This window comes from Scyliorhinus canicula, chromosome 2 (assembly GCF_902713615.1).
Source record: "Scyliorhinus canicula chromosome 2, sScyCan1.1, whole genome shotgun sequence".
Lineage (NCBI taxonomy): Eukaryota > Metazoa > Chordata > Chondrichthyes > Carcharhiniformes > Scyliorhinidae > Scyliorhinus > Scyliorhinus canicula.
Window position 1 is genome coordinate 276,000,209 of NC_052147.1, and position 22,638 is coordinate 276,022,846.

A 22,638-nucleotide genomic window follows, 5' to 3' on the forward strand; every position below is an offset into this window, starting at 1 on the left:
AGGGTCAAACCAGGATGGGGACTTGCGATCTTTGGGGTTGGGGTGGAGCCGGGGGTACAGGAGGCGAGAGAGGCCGGAGTACTGGCCTTTGCGTCCCTAGTTGCTCGAAGAAGGATACTATTACAGTGGAAGGACGCGAGGCCTCCAAGCGTGGAAACTTGGATTAATGACATGGCAAACTTTATTCAGTTGGAAAGGGTTAAATTCGCCCTGAGAGGGTCGGTACAAGGGTTCTTCAGGCGGTGGCAGCCTTTCCTCGACTTTTTGGCTCAGAGATAGGGTACAGAGGTCGCAGCAGCAGCAACCCGGGGGGGAGGGGAGGGGGGGGGTGGCAACAACGGTTGTGGTGGGTTATTTACGGTTGAAATGCGGGCAAATGTGCTCGCAGTTCATGTTTGATGTTGATTGTTGCTTTGTTTGTTTTTGGGGGAGGGGGGAGGGACAACGCGCGCGCGAGTTCGGGCGGGGGGGGGATATTTGTTAAGAGGGAATATTTTGTAATATTTTATAGTTAGTTGGGGTAAATATCTTCAGGTAAAAAATTCTTTCAATAAAAATTATTTAAAAAAAAAAAACTATCTCACTAGTCCATTAGGAGCTGGGGACTTGTCAGCCCACAGCTCTCACAATCTGCTCAGCACCACTTCCCTAATTATTGTAATTTTCTTGAGTTCCTCCAACCCTTCCATTTCCTGATTTACAGCTATTTCTGGGATGTTACTTAAATCTTCTATAGTGAAGACTGATCCAAAATATCCAATATCCAAAATGGGCAGCACGGTAGCATGGTGGTTAGCATAAATGCTTCACAGCTCCAGGGTCCCAGGTTCAGTTCCCAGCTGGGTCACTGTCTGTGCGGAGTCTGCACGTCCTCCCCGTGTGTGCGTGGGTTTCCTCCGGGTGCTCCGGTTTCCTCCCACAGTCCAAAGATGTGCGGGTTAGGTGGATTGGCTGTAATAAATTGCCCTTAGTGTCCTAAAAAATAAGGTTAATTGGGGGGGGGGGGGGGGGGTTACTGGTATAGGGTGGATACGTTGGCTTCAGTAGGGTGATCATTGCTCGGCACAACATCGAGGGCCGAAGGGCCTGTTCTGTGCTGTACTGTTCTATGTTCTATCTGTTTAATTCACCTGCCATCTCCTTATTTTCCATTATTAATTCCCCAATTAATTTTTGATAGGACAAACGTTTACTTTATTACTCTTTTTTACAGACGTATAGAAACTCTTACTTTCTGACTTTATATTTCTGATGTGGATATGCCAGCATTAGACTGGGGTGGGCACAGTGAGAAGTCTTTGAACACCCGGTTAAAGTCCAACAGGTTTATTTGGAATCACGAACATTCGGAGCGTAGCTCCTTCATCGGGTGAGTGACAAATAAACCTGTTGGACTTTAACCGGGTGTTGTAAGACTTCTTACTTTATATTTCTGGCTAACTTATTCTCATACTCTTATTTTCTTCCTCCTGATCAATCTTTTTTTTGGAATATTTTTATTGGCATTTTCAATTTTACATAATAACATTTTGCTTCCAATATTTACAGTCTATGCAGTTCTTATGTACATACAATCGTACTTGATGTTTCCTCACCCCCCTTCCCCTCTCCCTGCTCTCTCTCCCCCTCCCCCCCCCCCCCCCCCCTCCTAGGCACCACCCTTTTTCATTCTGGGTGTTCTGTCTCCGAGCTCCTGTCCCCCTCCCCTGCCCCCGCTCCCATTTGTGGTTTCTGTTGCAGGCCTTGTAGGTTCGGGTGGGGCCTTTCCCCTCCCCCCATGCTTCTTCCTGTGGTTCCCCTGAGTTTCCTCCTCTTTTCCTCCCCCCTTTCCTTTGTACCTCTTAGAGTTGCGTATCTCTGCTCTCTCCCATCTCTCACTTTTTCCCTAGTCGCTGTTGGCCACAAACAGGCCTTGGAACATGCCGACAAACTGCCCTATGCTTTGAGGAAGCCTTCTTCTGACTCACGGATGGTGTACTTGACCTTCTCCAGATGGAGAAATTCCGCCAAGTCTGCCAGCCACTCTGCAGCTGTGGGTGATGCTGCTGATCGCCAGTCGAGCAGGATTCACCGGCGTGCAATTAGGGAAGCGAAAGCAAGAGCATCGGCCCTCTTCCCCATGTGTAGTTCTGGCTATTCCGATACCCCGAAGGTTGCCACTCTCTGGCATGGCTCCACCCTCACCCCAAAATCTTGGATACTGCCTCGAATAAGGCTGTCCAGAACCCTACAAGTCTGGGATAAGCCCAGAACATGTAGGTGTGGTTGGCCAGGCCTCCCTGGCACCGTTCACATTTATCTTCCACCTCTGGGAAGAACCTGTTCATTCGGGTTCTGGTTAGATGCATTCTGTGCACCACTTTAAACTGCATGAGGCTGAGCCTTGTGCAGGAGGAAGTGGAATTGGCCCTGCTCAGTGCTCCGCTCCAGAGTCCCCAGCACAGGGCTAAATCGCTAGCTTTGAAAGCAGATCAAGGCAGGCCAGCAGCACGGTTCAATTCCCGTACCAGCCTCTCCGAAAAGGCGCCGGAATGTGGCGACTAGGGGCTTTTCACCGAAGAAATTCCTCCTCATCTCCCTTTAGTCTGAGATTGTGTCCTCTGGTTCTAGTTTTTCCTACAAGTGGAAACATCCTCTCCCCATTCACTCTATCTAGGCCTCGCAGTATCCTGTAAGTTTCAATAAGATCCCCCCTCATCCTTCTAAACTCCCAACGAGTACAGACCCAGAGTCCTCAGCCGTTCCTCATACGACAAGCTCTTCATTCCAGAGATCATTCTTGTGAACCTCCCCTGGACCCGTTACAAGGCCAGCACATCTTTCTTTGGATATGGGGCCCAAAACTGCTCACAATACTCCAAATGGGGTCTGACCAGAGCCTTAAGGGCCTCAGGGGCTGGTTTAGCTCACCGGGCTAAATCGCTGGCTTTTAAAGCAGACCAAGCAGGCCAGCAGCACGGTTCAATTCCCGTACCAGCCTCCCCGGACGGGCGCCGGAATGTGGCGACTAGGGGCTTTTCACAGTAACTTCATTGAAGCCTACTCATGACAATAAGCGATTTTCATTTCATTTCATTTCATTATACAGCCTCTGAAGTACATCCCTAGTCTTGTATTTTAGCCCTCTTGACATGAATGCTAAGATTGCATTTGCCTTCCTAACTGCCGACTGAACCTGCAAGTTAACCTCAAGAGAATCGTGAACAAGGACTCCCAAGTCCCTTTGTGATTTCCTAGGCATTTCCACATTTAGAAAATAGTCTATGCTTAAATCCCTCCGACCAAAATGCATTACCTCACACTTTTCCACTATTTCATCTGCCACTTCATTGTCCACTCTCCTAGCCTGTCCAAATCCTTCTGCAGCCCCCCTGCTTCCTCAATATTACCTGTCCTTCTACGGATCTTTGTAGCAACAGTGCCTTCAGTTCCTTCTTCCAGATCCTGGGTCTTGGCGCCTTCCCCGCCTGCATGGAGGTGGTGCTGTCCATGATCTCTCCCAGGTCTTTAGTGCTTCCAGCTTGCCCCGCCTGCCCTCCCCCACAACTGGCATATACAGTCCATCGAGGAACTGTTTCATCCCCACATCCCCATCGGGGGGCACGGAGGTGTCCTAATCAATCTTTCAGTCATTCTTCGCTATATTTTATATTCTGTCCAACCATCTTTCCTACCATCAATCCTTGCGCAATTATATTATTTTTCTTTAAGTTTGATACTGTCTTTAACTTTTTTAGTTAACCATGGATAGTGGGCCCTCTGATGGAATTTTTCTTTCTTTGTTGGACACTATCTATTGTGTGTTCTGATATATCCCCTTAAATGTCTGTCACTGCATCTCTATTCCTATTCTTTAACCTAATTTTCCCGTTCACTTTAGCTAGCTCTACATTCATGCCCTTATAATTGCCCTTATTTCAGTTTAAAATACAGTTACACTATTCTCTCCCTCAAACTGAATGTATAATTCAATCCCTCTGCTCTCCTTCAAAATAATGATGTGGAGATGCCGGCGTTGGACTGGGGTGAGCACATTAAGAAGTCTCACAACACCAGGTTAAAGTCCAACAGGTTTGTTTCAAACACTAGCTTTCGGAGCACTGCTCCTTCCTCAGGTGAATGCTCCTTCCTCATTCACCTAAGGAAGGAGCAGTGCTCCGAAAGCTAGTGTTTGAAACGAACATGTTGGACTTTAACCTGGTGTTGTAAGACTTCTTACTGTGCTTCAAAATAATGCCACAGGATCTTTACCTGAAACAACAGACAGGTTCTCAGTTTAGCATCCTGCTAAGCCATGTCTTTGTTTAGATTTCTGTACAATTGGCATGGGGACAGGTGGAAATCTTTCATTTGACCATTGGGTTTCTTGCCATTGAAGCAAGTGTATTCTGTTATCTATATTGCAATCCTTTGAACCTGACTCTGTACAACAAACATTTGTAATGTATGAAGTTAGAGCTGCAGAAGTTTCTACAGAGTTTATTTACGTCACAGTTTGTAAAGAAGTGGATGAATAATCTTTATAATAATAATTTTTATTTGTGTCACAAGTTGGCCTGCTGAGATTGTACAGTATTTTCTGTTTTTGTTTCAGATTCCAGCTCCGCAGTAATTTGCTTTTATCCAAGAATAACTTGATTAGAGTGTTAAATAATGTTGATCTAAAAGTCCTCTGATCTCATTGGCTTGATGAGCCAGAACCAGAAACATCAAAATTGGAGACTTCAGTGGTAAAAAACGGGTGCTTTGCCTCACCCGTGGGCATGTTGTGACCTATTTTAAGATACTTTAACTGGTGTGAGGTGTCTTACTAAGGTCTAGTCATGAATCATGATTTTTTAAAATTTGCCGTTCATTGAGAGGTTTGAAGAGAAGTGTAAAATTTCTTCAATTCCCACATCAGTTTTCCTTTTACCTCTGACTAATATTGCCATTTAGCGTTGGATCATTACTATTCCCAATATCCACTAGATACTGGCCTTGAACTCGGATCTCAGAGCACAAATGCCATTCTCTAATGCATTGTATATACACAGGTTTCCTGTTGAAGATGATTTCCCAATTTTATGTAGGCCAAAATAAATCATAATTGCTTTCTGTTATTCCCCTGCTCATAAATCTGAGTTGGAAATATATTTCACCATGTGGATTCCTCCAGGATTCCTTTTTATATAGACGATGTCCAATCTTTTTGCCAGCCATTGGATGATGTTTCTATTGGCAGCTTGATTCTTTATTCCCTTGAAAAACTTTCTAGCTTTCTTGGCACATGGTACTACTTTTACCCTGTCTCTAACAATGCACAGAGAATACAAATTTAGGATGGAGAAAGATTGCCTAACTCGGCATTCTTAAGGAGCATCCCCAACACCTCCAAATAGCCATCCCAGCATAGGAATGCAGTAATTGTCTTTTCTGGGAGATGCTTTAATTGAAAATGAACTCAAACTCTGAGTTTGAAGGGCAGCACGGTGGCCAAGTGGTTAGCACAACTGCCTCACGGCGCTGAGGTCCCAGGTTCGATCCCGGCTCTGGGTCACTGTCCGTGTGGAGTTTGCACATTCTCCTCATGTCTGCGTGGGTTTCGCCCCTGTGGTGATTGTGGTACCAGGATTGGCTTCAGACGCTTACTACAGGACAACTCAGCTGCAGACACAGAAAGAACAAAATGGCATGGAAATCTCCTACTGGACATTCGACTTGGGAAGGCATCGCTGATTCGAGGATGTGGCTTGGATACCCACCTCAGCTGGACACGACTGGCAATGTAAGAAATGTCTGGAAAATGTTTAAACAATGGTTCGATTTATATATCATAGCTAATGATGTAGCAGCAGCCTCAGATGAAATTAAAATAGCAATGCTCATCGCAGGACATGAAGCTAGGAAAGTATATAATTGATTTAAATATTCAAAAGATGAAGACAGCAATAGCTTACAAACAATACTAAACAAATTTGAAGAGTACTGTAAGAAATTTGAACAGCACGGTATGCTCAGAGGCCAAACTGCACAGAGACTGAGTGATGCAAAACTCTACAAAAAGAAAGGGTTCAGTCAAGAAATCGCGAGTGAAAAGTACAGATCAAAAAGAAATAACTTGAATTTTTCACAAAGCCAAAATGCTGAAATCCAGTCCAGATCGAAAGGAAAAGGTAACTTACAACTTTCAGAAAGAAAAAACGCTGAAATCCGCAATAAAATGGCGTTGGACCACATTTTGCAGTCTCGGGCAGACAAAGAACTACAAACTGCGTCTGCGCATTCGCAGGAAACGGAAGCCGCGCATGCGCAGGAAACGGAAGCCGCGCATGTGCAGTTACAATCACCCTTTTTGCGTTCTGCGCCGGCGTGGCTTGCGCATGCGCAGTTAAAAGAAGTTTGTGTTGCTGATCGTTATGCGCATGCGCAGTCTCCAAACATTTTGGTCGCGGATCGTTATGCGCATGCGCAGGCCGCGAATGCGCATTGGACACAAAACTGCACAGTAAAGGAAGGCCGAATTGCGCATGGGCAATTAATTCCTACGCACGACGTCACGAGCGTCATGACGTCTGAACATCCGGACACGCCTACTGAAAAGGGAAATGCCCGAAAATTGAAAACAAGATACTTAAAGCGGTAAAACCAAAGTTTCTTGCCTCAGAAGACAAAAAAACGCCTGAACTTAAACCTGCAGTTAAAAACAACTCGCACAACACCCTGGAAAAAGCAGTCTGCACCACCCAAAGTGAAGAGAACAAAAATAAATCAAAAACAACAAAAGATGATTTGTTTTTCGAAGATTACTACTCAGACATGGCTGAGTTATTCGGATATGCTGATCACAGCATCAGCGACACGGTCGCAAAGTTCAACACGAATCTACTCGTGGTAGATGAATCCAACCAAGATGATTTGGTTTTCGAAGAATACTACTCAGACATGGCTGAGTTATTCGGATATGCTGATCACAGCATCAGCGACATGGTCGCAAAGCTCAACACGAATCTACTCGTGGTAGATGAATCCAACACCATGGTGCCATGGCAGATCGTCGATACATTGGATGACAGCAATACCCAAGACGAAGACGACGCCACACAGAGAGCACAGAAAGACTCCACAGAGCGAGCGATGACAGGCTCCACAGTGCGAGTGATGAAAGACTACAAAAGGGAAGCAAGCAAACACTCCCTGGCGAACACCATGCATGAACAAGACCATGAAGGTCAACCCGCCGTATCTGAGCAACCGCAAGCAGACTATGAAAGTCTACCAAGTTCACATGAACAAGAAGAAGACAATGTACATCTACCCACTGCATGCGAAAACAGTGACAAGGTGATCACACTCGACGTACAGGATCACAGCGAGACTGACAGTTCTCAGCTTGTCTGTACAGAAGCACAGAGAGACCACGCCAAAAGAAACCATGCAGATTTTGACTCCAGAAGAGGAACACCAAGAGTCCAGTGAGACCACGCCAAAAGAAACCATGAAGATTTGACTCCGGAAGAGGAGCGCCAAGAGTCCAAAGAGACCACGTCAATTGTAGTCATGAAGATTTTGACTTCGGAAGAGGAGCACCAAGAGTCCAGAGAGACCGCGTCAAATGAAATCGCGAAGAATTTGACTCCAGAAGAGGAGCACCAAGAAAGCAAAGACGCGGAATCAAATCCACCACAAATGACTGATGTCACCAGCATCGATGCAACATCAGATCATTCTCACCATTCTCGAGACGAAACGTTCAATGACTCAAATTATCCACACGGGACACTCATTGAGCATAACAAGAAAAACAAAAGCCAAAAGAAGCACAGCAGAAACGAGAACAACAACAGCAAGAACAAAAGCAACATGAAGCGCGACAAGAACAACAAAAAATCGCAAGAAGCACTGCAGAAACAAGAACAACAACAGCACCAACAAAACCTACAAGCACAACGACAAAAACTACAAGAAGAACAACAAAACCAACAAGAAGCATAACAAAGACAGAAACGACAAAAACAGCAACAAGAACGGCAACGAAAACAACAAAGACAGGAACGACAGAAACAACAGCAATGAAACAACGACTTGTACAAAATGGTACAACTCTGCACATGAAGGACAATACCACAACACACTGCAAAACAATGACAAGACTACAAACATGCCATGGGATGACAACGAATCGCACAAACTTACATCTGCTCCAGAACAAGCAAGCATACCAGCTTTCAAGGCAGATGAAATAATAAATCGATACCACAAGCACAGAAAAAAATCCATGTCAGTCAACATCAGTGGTTCGACCTTGCAAACACCTCGGGATGACGCATTGGTTACTTAAAATAACAAGAACACCGACAACATTCACCACGGCAACAACAAAAGAAAAAACTCAGTGAACAAATTCATCAAGTATGGACTCATAAATGTTTTTATTAAGAGTGGACTCATAAATATAAATTGGCATTGTAAAATATGCAATAGCACCATCACTTGTATAGATACACATATCATAAGTAACTGTTTTGTACAATTTTCTTTAACGATATACAGAAAATATGTAAAGAAAAAAGGGGGATGTGGTGATCGTAGATCTTAGTAGATGCAATACAACTGAGCAAGCACTAGAGGGAGCACGGGAGAGCTATATATACACAGGGACAGGAAGTGACGACACACTTCACGGAAGGCAGAATTCGTAGCAGGACACAGACACACAAGCAGGCAGCATTTGAGGTAGCCGTAAGTTAAGCTCTGAAGAGAGAACAAATTCACAATAAAGCATCTTCTCCACATTTGAGACTACGAGCTTTATTAAGACACGAGGAACAACACAGCCCCCACAACCCAAAGATGTGCAAAGTAGGTGGATTGGCCACACTAAATTGCCCCTTAATTGTAAAAAATAATTGGGTAATCTAAAATTTAAAATAAAAAAAAACTCTGGGTTTGGTCCTTATATATCACGGAAGAGTAGCAAGTTCCATCGTCACAAAACATCTGAAAGGGAGATTGTCCCTCAGCATGAGGTTTGCTGGCAGATCACTTCAGCAGTATTTGCCTACGGTTTTCTTTTAAAAAAAAAAAGAGATGGCTCCAAAAAGTAGATAATCTTTATTTATTTATTTTTTGAAAGTATTTTTATTCATCAAATTTTCAACAATTTTACAATACAAAACGACCCCAAACAAAATCTCCCCAGTCCCCCCACCCCCCCCCCCCCCCCCCCCCCCCCCCCCAGCAGTCAACGGCAACCAACTTTTGAAAGTGCATGATAAATAAACCCCAACAATTGTCGAACCACCTCACTCGCCCCCCCTCCCCCCAGCACGAACTTCACCTTCTCCAGAGCCAAAAAATCCAGCGGATCCCTCACCACGGCAAGGCACAAGAGTGGAGAAGCTGACCTCCACCCCAACAAGACCCGCCTGTGAGCAATCAGCGAGGTGAAGACATCTGCTCCCACACCCCCTGCAACTCGGGCCAGTCTGACACCCCGAATATGGCTTTTAGGGGGGCCAAGCACCACATCTACGTGTAAGACCCTAGCGATTGTCCTCCAAAATATTTCTGATAGGACCAAAACATCTAAAAATAGTTTGCAGGACTCCTCCCACATTGCTCACAGACATTCTCCACCCCCTCGAATAGCCGGCTCATCCTTGATATTTTAAGGTGCGCCCGTACACTATCTTCAGCTGTATCAGCCTCAACCTTGCACATAAAATCGAGGCATTCACCCTCCGCAGCACCTAACACCACAACCCTTCTCCAGCGTCGTCTCCAGCTCTTCCTCCCACTTTGCCATACCCCTTACAGAATCCTCCCATAAACTGCTGAGATGACTTCCACACACACCCCCCCCCCCCCCACTCCACTGACAGCACCGCCTCCAACAGCGAGGAGGCATGCTTTATCGGGAAGGTTGGGTAAATCTTCCTCGCAAAATCCAGCACCTGCATATACCCAAAACTTTCCCCCTGTGCCAGCTCATACTTCTCGCCCAACTCCTCCAAACTTGCAAATCGTCCTCCTAGGAACAGATTCATAATTTCCCTAATCCCCCTGTCTTCCCACCCCCGAAACCTCAAATCCATCCTCCCTGGGTCGAACCCTTGATTCCTCCTAATCAGCATCCCCCTGACCTGGCCCCCAGCTTAAAGTGCTGTCTAAATTGCCTCCAAATTTTCAACGTGCCCACCACCATAGGACTCGCCAAATACTTTCATGGGGCCGTTGTTGCCAGCACCCGCAACCCCGACTCTCTGTAGGAGCCCACTTCCATCCTTACCCCACAGAGCCTCCCTCCCACTCTCTGCTCCAACCCCGCTCCTTCTCTGCATTTGCCAGCCAATAATAATACAACAGTATCACCCTCCTAATCTTGGCCACCTATCCCCCGCAAACAATCGAGGAGGTCAACCTGTTTACCCCCTGAAAAAAGACTTAGGCAAAAAGACCCGCAGACATTGAAACAAAAACAGGAGGGACGTCCGGTGGTGGCCATGGTATTAGTGGTCACACACAGGGCAGCTCCTGCTTAAAGGCACAGAAAAGAGCTCTTTTTACCCGACCCTGGGTGGAATTTTGATGAAAAGGCATAGATGAAGGTTGGAGGAGTAGTTTCCCCTGGGAGCGGTATGTCTGCTGGTTATCAAACCCGGCAGAAGACAGTGAGAGATCAGGCTAGAGAGTTGGAGCAGGCCTGTATTGCAGCAGCAGCCAGTGTAAGCAAGGCGGTGGGGGAAGGGCTGATGCAAGCTGGAAGGCCCCAGATGGCGCATATGGTGGCATTTATTAAGGAGGAATTCCGGCAGCAGAGGAGGGAAATTCAGGAGGATCGCTTGAAGACCATCGAAGGAGCTGTGCACCCCTGAAGAGTTTGTTGGAACGGGTGGAGAAGTGTTTGGAGGTGCATTGGTCGCAGATTTGGGAGATCGAAGGAGTGATCTCAGATCACAGCGATCATGTGGTGGATCTGGAGGCGGAGATGGGGCTCCTAGGAGACCAGTGTAAAATTTTGAGGGCAAAGGTGGAGGAGCAGGAGAATATCTCAAGAAGGCAAAACTGCGAATAGTGGGCCTGCCTGGAGTGGAAGGTTTGAGTGCCATGAGGTACGTCGCGAAGATGCTGCTGGGGCTGGTGGCGGAAAGGGTGTTAGATAAGGCCCCTGAAGCGCGTATGTCCCTGAGGCAGAAGCCTAGAGCTGGGGAGCTCTATGTGGAGAAAGAGAAGATTTTGCATTGGGCCAGGGGGAACCATACCTGCGACTGGGAGGGGAATAAGGTCCGAATTTATCAGGATATCGGAGCCGAGTTGGCGAAGCGGCGTGCAGGCTTCAATAAGGCCAAGGCAGTGCTATACCGATGGCAGACCATGTTTGGAGTGCTGTACCCAGTGGAATTATGGGTGACGTTCGGAGGCCGGAAGTACTATTTCGAGACCCCAGTAGCGGCCAAAGACTTCATTAAGGAGCATAAACTGGGGGAGAACTGAGCGGACAATGCTTGGGAACCGGGGTGCTGGCACTTTGTAATGGTTGGCGAGCTTGTTTGAAGTGGGGGTCGGGATTGGGCATTTTTTGTCTTTTGGGGGGGGGGTGCGGTTGCTGTTTACTGTTGGGATTGTAAGGGGTTGTAGGGGTGAAATGTTTATGTGGGGATGGATGTTCCCATTCCCCCCTCCTGTTTTATGGGACTGTTTGTGTTTAACATTTGTTTGATTGCTTTCGGAGAAGGCTGCCTGGAGTTCAGGAGAAGTCTTTGTTGTGGTGGGAGAGGGTACGGTCAGCAGCGAGCTTTCCTCCTTGAGCTGAGGGGTGGTTCATTGGGCGGTGCCTTTGGGCAGGGGCAGTCGCACTAGCAGGTGATGCTGGTGAATGGAAGTGAGGTGGTGGTGAAGTCCGAGAGGCGTGGCTGGGTGGGGAGGGGGTGGTGGGGGGGTTGTTGCAATGTGGCAGGGGGTGAGAGATGGCATGGTATGGGGCGGAGAAGGGGACCAACTGGGATGGGCTAGGTATAGGGTGGAATTAAGGGCGGGAGTTTAGTGGGGAAGGTGACGGATGGTAGAGGGGATTGGAGACATAAGCCTCCGGTAAGGCTGGTAACGTGGAACGTCCGGGGACTGAATTAGCTGGTTAAAAGGTTGTGGGTGTTTGTGCACCTCAGGAGCTTGAAACCGGGGGTGGTCTTTCTGCAGGAGACGCACCTTCGTGTGAAGGACCAGGTTTGGTTAAGGAAGGGGTGGTTCGGGCAGGTTTTCCACTCGGAGTTTGATTCAAAATCGAGGGGAGTGGCGATATTAATGAGCAAAAAAATGGGATCTGTGAGTGCAAAGGAGGTGAGGGATCCGGGTGGAAAGTATGTGATTGTGAGTGGGGTATTGGAAGGGGCACCGTGGTAAATGTGTATGCCCATTGGGCAGGGGATAGAAAAGACTGAGAGCACGCACAAACAGACTCAAAAACAGCTTCTTACCCGCTGTTACCAGACTCCTAAATGACCCTCTTATGGACTGCCCTCATTAACACTACACCCCTGTATGCTTCACCCGATGCCGGTGTTATGTAGTTACATTGTGTACCTTGTGTTGCCCTATTATGTATTTTCTTTTATTTCCTTTTCTTTTCATGTACTTAATGATCTGTTGAGCTCCTCGCAGAAAAATACTTTCCACTGTACCTTGGTACACGTGACAATAAACAAAAGTCCAAATCCAAATTGGGACGATGTGGGTCTTATGAGGGGGGTTTCTGTCAGCGATTCCAAATTTGGCCACGCACCAGTTGATCATGGGAGGAGATTTTAACTGTCTTAGAGCCGAGGGTGGATAGGTTGAGCCCCAGGTCGATGGGTAGGATATGAATGGCAAGGGAGCAGGGGGGTTTTATGGAGAGGATGGGTATGGTGGATCCATGGTGCTTTCAGAACCCAGGGGAAGGGAGTATTCCCTCTTCACATGTCTATAAGGTGTATTCAAGGATTGATTACTTTGTAGTGAGTCAGGAGATTTTGGTTGGGGTGGAGAGGGCAGAGTATGTGGGGATAGTTATCTCAGACCATGCGCCCTACTGGCTGGAGATTCAGTTTAGATCAGGACGAGAGCAGAGGCCAGGGTGGAGATTTGACTCGGGGTTGTTGGCAGATGGAGGTTTTTGTGATAAGGTGCGCGGGTGGCGATTAAGAAGTATGTGGAGTTGAATCAGAATGGGGAGGTATCAGTGGCCATTTTGTGGAAAGCACTGAAGGCAGTGGTCCGAGGGGAAATTATTTTGTTTAAGGCTCGTGCGGATAGGGAAAGGAGGGAAGAACATGACCGTCAAATGAACGAGATGGTGCAGGTGGACATGGAATATTCAAGCATGCCCACCGCGGAGGGATTGGCGAGGAGGAAAAAGTTGCAGGGACAGTTTGATAGGCTGACAACAGGGAGGGCTGTAGGGCAACTGCATAGGGCAAGGGGGGTGCATTATGAGTATGGGGAGAAGGCGAGCCGCATGCTGGCGCACCAGCTGCGGAGGCAGGTTGCGTCCAGGAAAATATTGAAGTTACGGACTGGGGCTGCGAATGTGGTGTCAGAGCCAGGGAAGATAAATGAGGCGTTTAGGGAGTACTACCAGTGACTTTACGAGGTGGACCCGGGGGAAGATGGGGCGGTTTCGGGACGAGTTAGAATTTCCCCAGGTGGAGGAAGCAAAGAGGCCGGAGTTGGAGGAGCCCCTCGAACTGAGGGAGGTGCTGGATAGTATCAGGGGTATAAAGTCGGGGAAGGCCTCTGGACCGGATGGTTACTCGGCGAAATTTTCTAAGCAATTTGAGGTGACCCCACTCCAAAGCCACATCCTTCCAATGCGGAGCGTGATTGAAATCACAATTGCTGAGTACTCCGTCCTCTTAACCCCAGCCAACAGGGCCTTACCCACCACAAAAAAGTCAATCCTCAAATACACCTTGTGCACTGGGGAGAAAAATGAATACTCTCGATTCCTTAGATACAAAAACCTCCACGGGTCCACTCCTCCCATCTCCCTCATGAGCCCAGCCAATGCCTTTGACACCCCCCCCCCCCGGACAGGGTCAGCGAGCACGGCTGGGGCCTGTCCACTCGGTTCCAGCGCTACATTCCAGTCCCCCCCTATTTTCAGCTCATGGGTGTCCAAATCTGGGATGGCATCCAGCGCCCTCTTCACAAACCCTGCATCGTCCAAGTTGGGGTCATATACGCTCAACAGCGCCGCCAAACCCTGACTCACCCACCCCTTCCTAAGCCTCACCTGATCCTTCACCCTCAATGGGTCCTGCAACATCACCACATTGGCTTTTAAACTCTTCAGTAAGAAGCCTTGCAACACCAGGTTAAAATCCAACAGGTTTGTTTCGAATCACTAGCTTTCGGAGCGCAGCTCCTTCATCAGGTGAATGAAGAGGTGGGTTCCACAACCACATATATAGACAAAGTCAATGATACAAGATGATACTTTGAATGAGAGTCTTCGCAAGTAAATTCTTCAAGTGTGCGAAAACTCTTGAACTCTTCATTGGTCCCCCTAACCCACTTCCCCTTGCAAACACCTCTCCCAGTCTCGTTCCCTCCCCCCATCGAACCCAGTTCAAACAGGCTCCAAAGACTGCGGTCCTTCTCCCAACCACACTCCCGCTCACGAGACAATCTTCACTTACTAGTGGGGTGACCCCTGCCAAAGCCCCCTCTTCTCCCATTCCCTTCCTCAGTAACCCAGTCCCACATACCCCAACAATCCCCCACCTCCCTCATATTAAGGAACAGTACAAAACCACGCCCACAGAAAAAAGACATAAACCTTAAACATATATGAACAAATACAAACAAAGGTAAACTATACCCCCCCCCCCCCCCCATTCAAAAGGCAGAAAAAAAAAACCATCAAATAGAAAAAACTGTCCGTAAGAAAAAATACAATCCCCATCCCCTCAAACCAATTCCAAGTCCCAACTCTCATTTCAGACCAGTCCTTCAGCCTTCATGAACACCTCCGCTGCCTCGGCCGTCTCTCAACTTTGCGGGGTTGACCACTCCGAACCGCAAGATAGTGTTGCCTTCAACCGTCCAAATGCCGCCCATCTTCTCGCCAGCTCCGCTGTCATATCTTGGTATATTCGTATACCAACACCTCCCATTTCACTTCTCGTATCTGCTTTGTCCAACTCAGGACCTTCTTCTTCACGTGGAACTTACGAAAGCAGATTATGACCACCCTTGGTGGCTCATTTGCTTTAGGCCTGAATGGCCTGAACAACCAATGTGCCCTGTCCAACTTGTAGCAAGTGGGTTCTTCCCCTTCCCCCATCAACTCCACCAGCATCTTTGCAAAGTACTCGGTCGGCCTCGGGCCCTCCACCCCGTCAGGCAGACCCCCGATCTGCAGATTTTGCCTCCTTGACTTGTTCTCCAGATTCTCCACCGTAGCCCTAAACCCTTTATTGGCCTCTGCCATCATCCACAGCTCCTCACCCATCGAGGTGAACTGGTCGTGTGCTGCAACAGTGCCTCCTCCACCCCCTTCAACTTCGCTCCCTGCTCCCGCACCTCGACCGACGGCTTCATCATTGCCACATTGACCAGGGCAATAGCCTCCTCCACCCACTCTTTCATCGCAGCCATCATCTCCCTCCACAGCACCTCCATATGCTTGGTGAACAGCTTCTCAAACTGTCCCGACATCACCTCGGTCAGAGTTTCCACTGTGACGGGAGCAGATCCAACCAGCCCCCACCATTTTCCTTCCTGCAGGATTCACCAACTCACTCATGGTGGACTTTTGCTCACCCCCTTCGTTCCAATGCCCTTCTTCTGGGTCTCCAACATATCACACCTTCCTTATAACTTCCTACACCAACTGATTCACAAACTACCTCTGAAACTGAGCATAAAAGTGCAAAAACTAGAGACTAGCAGGAGCCAGCTAACGTGTGACCTCCACCTACATGCTGCCACCGGAAGTCCCTAGTTAATCTTTATTTAATTGAATTTTCATAACTCTACATATTCTAATATGAAACATATCACTATTATTTATAATTCGTACAGTCATAGAATGTACAGTGCAGAAGGAGGCAATTTGGCCCATTGAGTCTGCACCAGCCCTTGGAAAGAGCACCCTACTTAATCAAAAACCTCCACCCTATCCCAGTAACCACACCTAACCTTTTAGACACTAAGGAGCAATTTAGCATGGCCAATCCACCTAACCTGTACATCTTTCGACTGTGGGAGGAAACTGGAGCATCCGGAGGAAACCCATGCAGATACGAGGAGAAAGTGCAAGCTCCACACACTCACATTGGCCTGAATTGAACCCAGGTCCCTGGCGCTGTGAGGAAGCAGTATTAACCACTGTGCCACCATGCTGCCCATAATTAACATATATAGAATTTTTGAATTAATAGCTTGTATCTTGTAATTCTTCAAACTTGAAACAAGCCAGTGGCTCAGTGTTATGTCCCTAAATGAGGTATCTAATTTCACTCTTCTGCTTCCTTTTTATACTCTTTACTAATACTTTTTAATGCAACTTTTAATTTCCTCTTTAACAGAAGTTATGGATTCTGCTTTGACAATGGTTAATGACAGAGTGTGTTTTTAAATTTTAGTGTCATCTTTGTATCTCCTGATTCTTCTCTTTTGTTCAGAGTTTTTATTGCCTGTAGGGAATTGTATGATCCAAAGGCTCCCAGAAAGACAAAATGAATTAGGAGTTTATCTTGGTATTCAATGATGATGCCTACTAATCATTTACTTGCTGTATATCTTAAATTTCAGATGGTTCCTTGTACAGCAAAATTTGATGAAGAATTACGTGAAGAGTCAATAGTAGTTATTAAAGGAAAATTGACTGATGATCCCCTCAGGTAATATACTCAAATAAGCTGAAATTAATATTTATTATCCAATTATAGTATTTTAGCAAGTAAAGAAATCATACGTTTTCTAACATTTGCACATGGGGTATCGTGTATTTGTTAATTTAAAAAAGATCATGGAAATGTTATGGACCTGAGAAAAAAAAACATACTTTTTGAGTCAGAGATCAGGTCCTTGGAGTTGGGGAACTACAGTTCCCGGCCAGCCCTGCGCATGTGCTGGCGATCGAGTGGTGCGCCAGCCTCCTGAAGACACGGTTCAGGTGTCTGGACCGCTCTGGAAGGGCCCTCCACTATGATGCTGAGAGGGTCGCCCGCATTGTGGCGGCCTGCTGCGTCCTCCACAACATGGCACAGCAGAAGGGTGATGTGTTGGAGGAGCAGGAGGAATTCCAGGACTCGTCCAACGAGGAGGATGAGGGGGAGGGTGGGCAGGACATGGGGCCCATGACGTGTGCGCCAGGGCCAACACACACAGGTTGCTCTGATTACCTCCAGACAAAGGAATAAAAGGGTAAGTTAATGGGGTGAGATTAATAACGTTTCGAGGTTCACCAACTGGGGGTGGTGGATTGAGGGACAGGCCAGAGGCACGGACATCGCATCCCATCCCCGCACCCCAGGCCACCCTTTCTGTGATACATACCTTTCACAGTGTGGGGTGGGGGCCCTGAGTTGGCTGTAATAAAAATAATAATTGCTTATTGTCACAAGTAGGCTTCAATGAAGTTACTGTGAAAAGCCCCTAGTCGCCACATTCCGGCGCCTGTTCGAGGAGGCCGGTACGGTAATTGTTTTGCATTACAAGCCAGCTGTTTAGCCTGCTGTGTTCCAGCCCTGTGAGTTTGGAGCGGTGAGTTTGCCACCGCTGTTGTAACAGTGGAGTTTGGAATAAAGCTGTAACAGTGGGTCTGGTCCATGGGATAGATGATGATGACAACCTGCTCTGCGGTGAGCTCTGGTGCTCCGCAATGTTTGATTTCATCTGACTCCTGCCCATGGTAGCACTTTCAACCTAGGTGACCCCTGCATGCGAGCTGGCCATTCCATCACATGGTCCCATCGGATCCCTGAGGTGGCGGTGGTGGGGACGGTCATTGGGAGGGGCGGTTGGAAGCCCAGGCCACCCACAGGGTCTGCCCATTCGCCCCCCCCGCCTCCCTTTCCGGCTAGCCCAGACCAGCCCACCTTACACACCCATCAGACAGAGCAAAGAGATAGGTTGTAACGGTGGCAACACGTGTTTAATGTGAACGAATATGTACAGATTTGTGTCCTGGCCCTTATAGCTAAACTGTGCCCTGCACCCATACCAACTTAACTGGTGCCTAACTTTCTGGCCTTCTGGACCTTAATGCTGCGTCTAGGTGGATCCCCAGACGGTACAGCAGGAGTGGAGGCGGCCTGCTGTGATTCCCACCCTGGGACCTGGGTCCCCGTTGGTGGGTGTCTTCTGGGGCGACTGGGCATGGCTGCTCCCGGGTGGCGTTGATCCACCCTGTTCTGCCCGCTGCCTACCAGATGTGGCAGGGACAGGAGTGCTGGAGTCCGAGGCGCTGCAGTGTTCCAGCATCTCCCCTGTGGCGAGTGTTGTGTATATGCGGCTGCAGCTTGTCAGCCTCATGCGTTAGAATAACGAAACCCCGAATCCGGCACCATTTCTCATTGGAATCGACTGTGTTCCACGTGGCACTGATGCTAGCCCCTCAGCAGTAGCGGAATCAATCCAGATGTGGCGCAAGTTTTTCTGTTGTGAACTCCACGGATTCTGCGTTGGCGTCAACACTTCGTCTCAGAAACGGAGAATCCCGTCTGGAATCTGACTTGTCCAGTAATGACATCAGCTGGGATTGTAATATACATTTTTATTTAATATTGAAAGATAATGTGGTTATAAATATTGTAAATAGCCGAAGCATCATTTAGATGCTGATTGCAAAATTTGTCCCAAAATTCTCATCAGCTGTGTGAGCAAATTTTATAAATCACCTTGGTATCTGGGATACATTCCAGACAAATTGCGAACATTCAATTATACCGCAAGTAAGGTGTGAAATATTTAGTTTTAGAATGAATGTGCAGTTTTATTGCTATTTTGCAGATGCACTTAATGAGGACTGTTGGAAGAATGAAATACACATTAATATGTTACTTTCCCTGAGGTAGCTTCTGGAGGAAAATGGTCAGCGTCTTGAAAAATTCACCAAATTGAGATAGAAATAGAAGAAAGAATAATTCCCAAACCATAGCTTTTTAAACAATTTATGGTTTTCAGTTTTATGTTTCACATTTGTAAAAATTGTGGCACATAAATATATTTATTTTATTGCAACTTAAGATTCCTTTCTTCATGACTAACCATTCCTCAAACCCTTTTTATTCCACTTTGCTATTCAACTCTCAAAGGCAATATCAAGGGCAAAAATGCAAATATTTCTCACCTCTAAAACTTCTTATAGCTGCCTTTTCTGTTTCCTCTCCTCCTATTCTTCAACTTCCCAACTTTCCACCCTTTCCTGTTTCTGTGCCCCATCAGTTTCTTCCTTACCTGATGTGGTGAATCACAATCCTAGTAATTCACACTGTGTTATATTGTATGTGTTGTGTCTCTGTAAACTCGGTATACGAGCAGTTGCGTGGCTCTGCCCATAGGGGGAGATGAGTTTGTACTGGGCTCCACCTTTGGCTCCGCCCATGGCACCTTCCACTAACTGGAAGTATAAATATCTGCAGTTGTGAGCCTGCTGCCAGTTCATCTCGTCGCAGGCAGGCTCAGTTGTAAGACTATTAAAACCACTGTTCACTTCCAAATACGTCTCTTGTGAATTGATGGTCACATCAATTTAATAGTCTTAGGAAACTTGAAGAAAACGACTATGGAATCAGCCCTCAAACCTGATCGACTAGTACTCGACCCGCAGGCTGCAAAGGCGAAATAAACCTTTCAACACTGGCTCAGATGTTTCAAGGCCTACCTGGCTGAATCAAGCACATCAGAAACTACAGAGGAGCAGAAACTCAGTCTGCTGCACGCAAGGGTGAGCCACCTTATCTCTACTCAACTTAACAGTATTACCTCGTATACGGAGGCCCTAGCCATGCTTGATCGAATGTACATGAGGCCCATCAACGAGGTCTACACGCGCCACATTTTTACGACCCGCCGCCAGCGCCCCGCGGAGTCGTTAGATGAATTCCTGCGAGATTAAAAAGCTTTAGCTCGGGACTGTAATTACCAAGCTGTATCAGCCGAACAGCATATGGAGCTCGCTGTCAGAGATGTGTACGTGGCAGGGCTCAGATCAAACTATGTGTGCCAGCGGTTGCTTGAAAAAGGGACCCAGAACTTGGAGGACACTGTAGAATTGGCTACTACCATGGAGGTCTCATTCCGCAGCCTCACCTCGTTCCCCGCGAACCAAGCGACCCCACCCTGGGCCTCCGACCAGCGACTGCCCCAGGCCTGCGCCACACGGCCACCCACTCACTACGCAGCCCCAGTGTGCCATTTTTGCGGACACCCCAGCATCTACGGCAGTACTGCCCGGCCCGCAACGCGACCTGCAGCAGCTACGGTCGCAAAGGACACTATGCCCGGGTCTGCCTGGCAAAGAAATCCCCCTCTCCAAACTCTCCCGCAGCCCAGAGCACTCGTTTCCAAAACTCACTGACCCGCAGGCCCCAAAATGCTGCAGCCTGTACTCCGACTCCGCCCCCACCCAACATGTGCGGCTCATAGGGGCCGCCATCTTGGCAACCCCCCTCCACGTGGCCGGCCACGTGCGACTCATGGGGGCCACATCTTGGGCGCCATCTTCCTCGCTGCCCGCCACGTGCGATTCACGGGGGCGGCCATCTTGGGACCCATCCTCTTCAAACTCTGAAACTCAACTCGAAAACTATGAACTCAGAGGACAGTCATCACGGAGCCACTCCAGCACAGCTGATGACCGTTAAAATCAATGGGTACAGGACACCGTGCCTCTTTGACTCCGGGAGCACCGAGAGCTTCGTATACCCAGACCTGGTAAGATGCTGTTCACTCCCTATCTTCCCTGCACGGCAAACTATCTCCCTCGCTTCGGGCTCACACTCTGTTGACCTCCAAGAGCGCACCGTCGCGACCCTAACGATCCAGGGCACTAGCTATTCGGAGCTTCCAGCTATACGTACTCCCCGAACTCTGCGCCCCACTCTTACTGGGACTCGACTTCCAGTGCAACCTCAAAAGCCTCACACTCAGCTTCGGCGGGCCCTTGCCCCCACTCACTATCTGCAACCTCGCTGCGCTGAAAATCGACCCCCCCTCCACTCTTTGCCAATCTCACGCCGGACTGCAAACCCGTAGCCACTCGCAGCAGGCGATACAGCCTGCAGGACAGGGTGTTTATCAGAACTGAGATCCATAGGCTTCTACATGAGGGGATCATAGAGGCCAGTAATAGCCCCAGGAGAGCTCAGGTGGTGGTCTTCAAGACTGGGGAAAAATTCCGAATGGTAGTGGACTATAGCCAAACCATTAATCAGTTCACGCTCCTCGATGCGTACCCCCTCCCCAGGATTGCAGACATGGTGAATCAGATCGCCCATTATAAAGTCTTCTCCACGGTGGATCTGAAGTCTGCATACCACCAGCTCCCAATCCGCCCGGAGGACCGCCACTACACGTTGTTCGAGGCCAACGGCTGCCTCTTCCACTTCCTCTGGGTTCCCTTTGGCGTCACGAATGGGGTCTCGGTGTTCCAACGAGCAATGGACCGAATGGTGGACCAGTACGGGCTGCGGGCCACGTTTCCGTACTTGGACAACGTCACCATCTGCGGCCATGATCAGCAGGACCACGACGCTAACCTCCATCGATTTCTCCAGACTGCCCAGAAACTCAACCTCACGTATAACACGGAGAAATGCGTTTTCCGCACGACCAGGCTAGCCATCCTCGGCTATGTCGTGGAAAACGGAGTCCTGGGCACCGACCCGGACCGTATGCAACTTACAACTCTTACAACTCCCTCTCCCTCATTGTCCCAGGGCCCCCAAAAGGTGCCTGGGGTTTTTCTCATATTATGCCCAGTGGGTCCCTCAGTATGCGGACAAAGCCCGCCTACTATTTAAGGCCACACTCTTTCCTCTATCAGATGAGGCTCGCCAACCCTTCACCTGCATCAAGGAGAACATCGCCAAAGCGGCCATGTGGGCGGTGGATGAATCCGTCCCTTTCCAGGTAGGGAGCGATGCCTCAGAGGTCGCTCTCGCAGCCACACTAAATCAGGCAGGGAGACCAGTCGCCCTTTTCTCCCGAACCCTCTCCGCTTCGGAACTTCGACACTCCTCGGTCGAAAAGGAAGCACAAGCCATCGTGGAAGCTATACGTCACTGGAGGCACTACCTCGCAGGTAGGAGGTTCACTCTCATCAACGACCAAAGATCGGTTGCCTTTATGTTTGACAACTCACAAAGGGGCAAAATTAAAAACGATAAGATCCTACGGTGGAGGATCGAACTCTCCACCTACAAGTACGATATCATGTACCGACCGGGGAAGCTCAACGAGCCCTCAGATGCCCTGTCCCGCGGCACTGCGCCAGCGCGCAAGACGACCGCCTGAAAGCTATCCACAATGACCTCTGCCACCCGGGGGTCACCTGGCTCGCCCACTACGTCAAAGCCCGAAATCTGCCTTTTTCCACCGAGGAGGTTAAAGCCATCACCAGGGATTGCCCGATCTGTGCAGAGTGCAAACCGCACTTCTATAGACCAG

General features: G+C 48.3%; 1 protein-coding gene across 1 annotated transcript in view; it reads left to right on the forward strand.

Annotated features, from left to right (window-relative positions):
- The window catches only part of LOC119962154 (galectin-8-like), a 52,076-nt gene that overhangs the window by 12,677 nt on the left and 16,761 nt on the right, over nt 1-22,638 (forward strand). Inside the window, exon 2 of the mRNA XM_038790090.1 lies at nt 16,777-16,865. Within this exon, the coding sequence (XP_038646018.1) occupies nt 16,777-16,865 (89 nt within the window). The remainder of the gene's footprint in view (nt 1-16,776; nt 16,866-22,638) is intronic.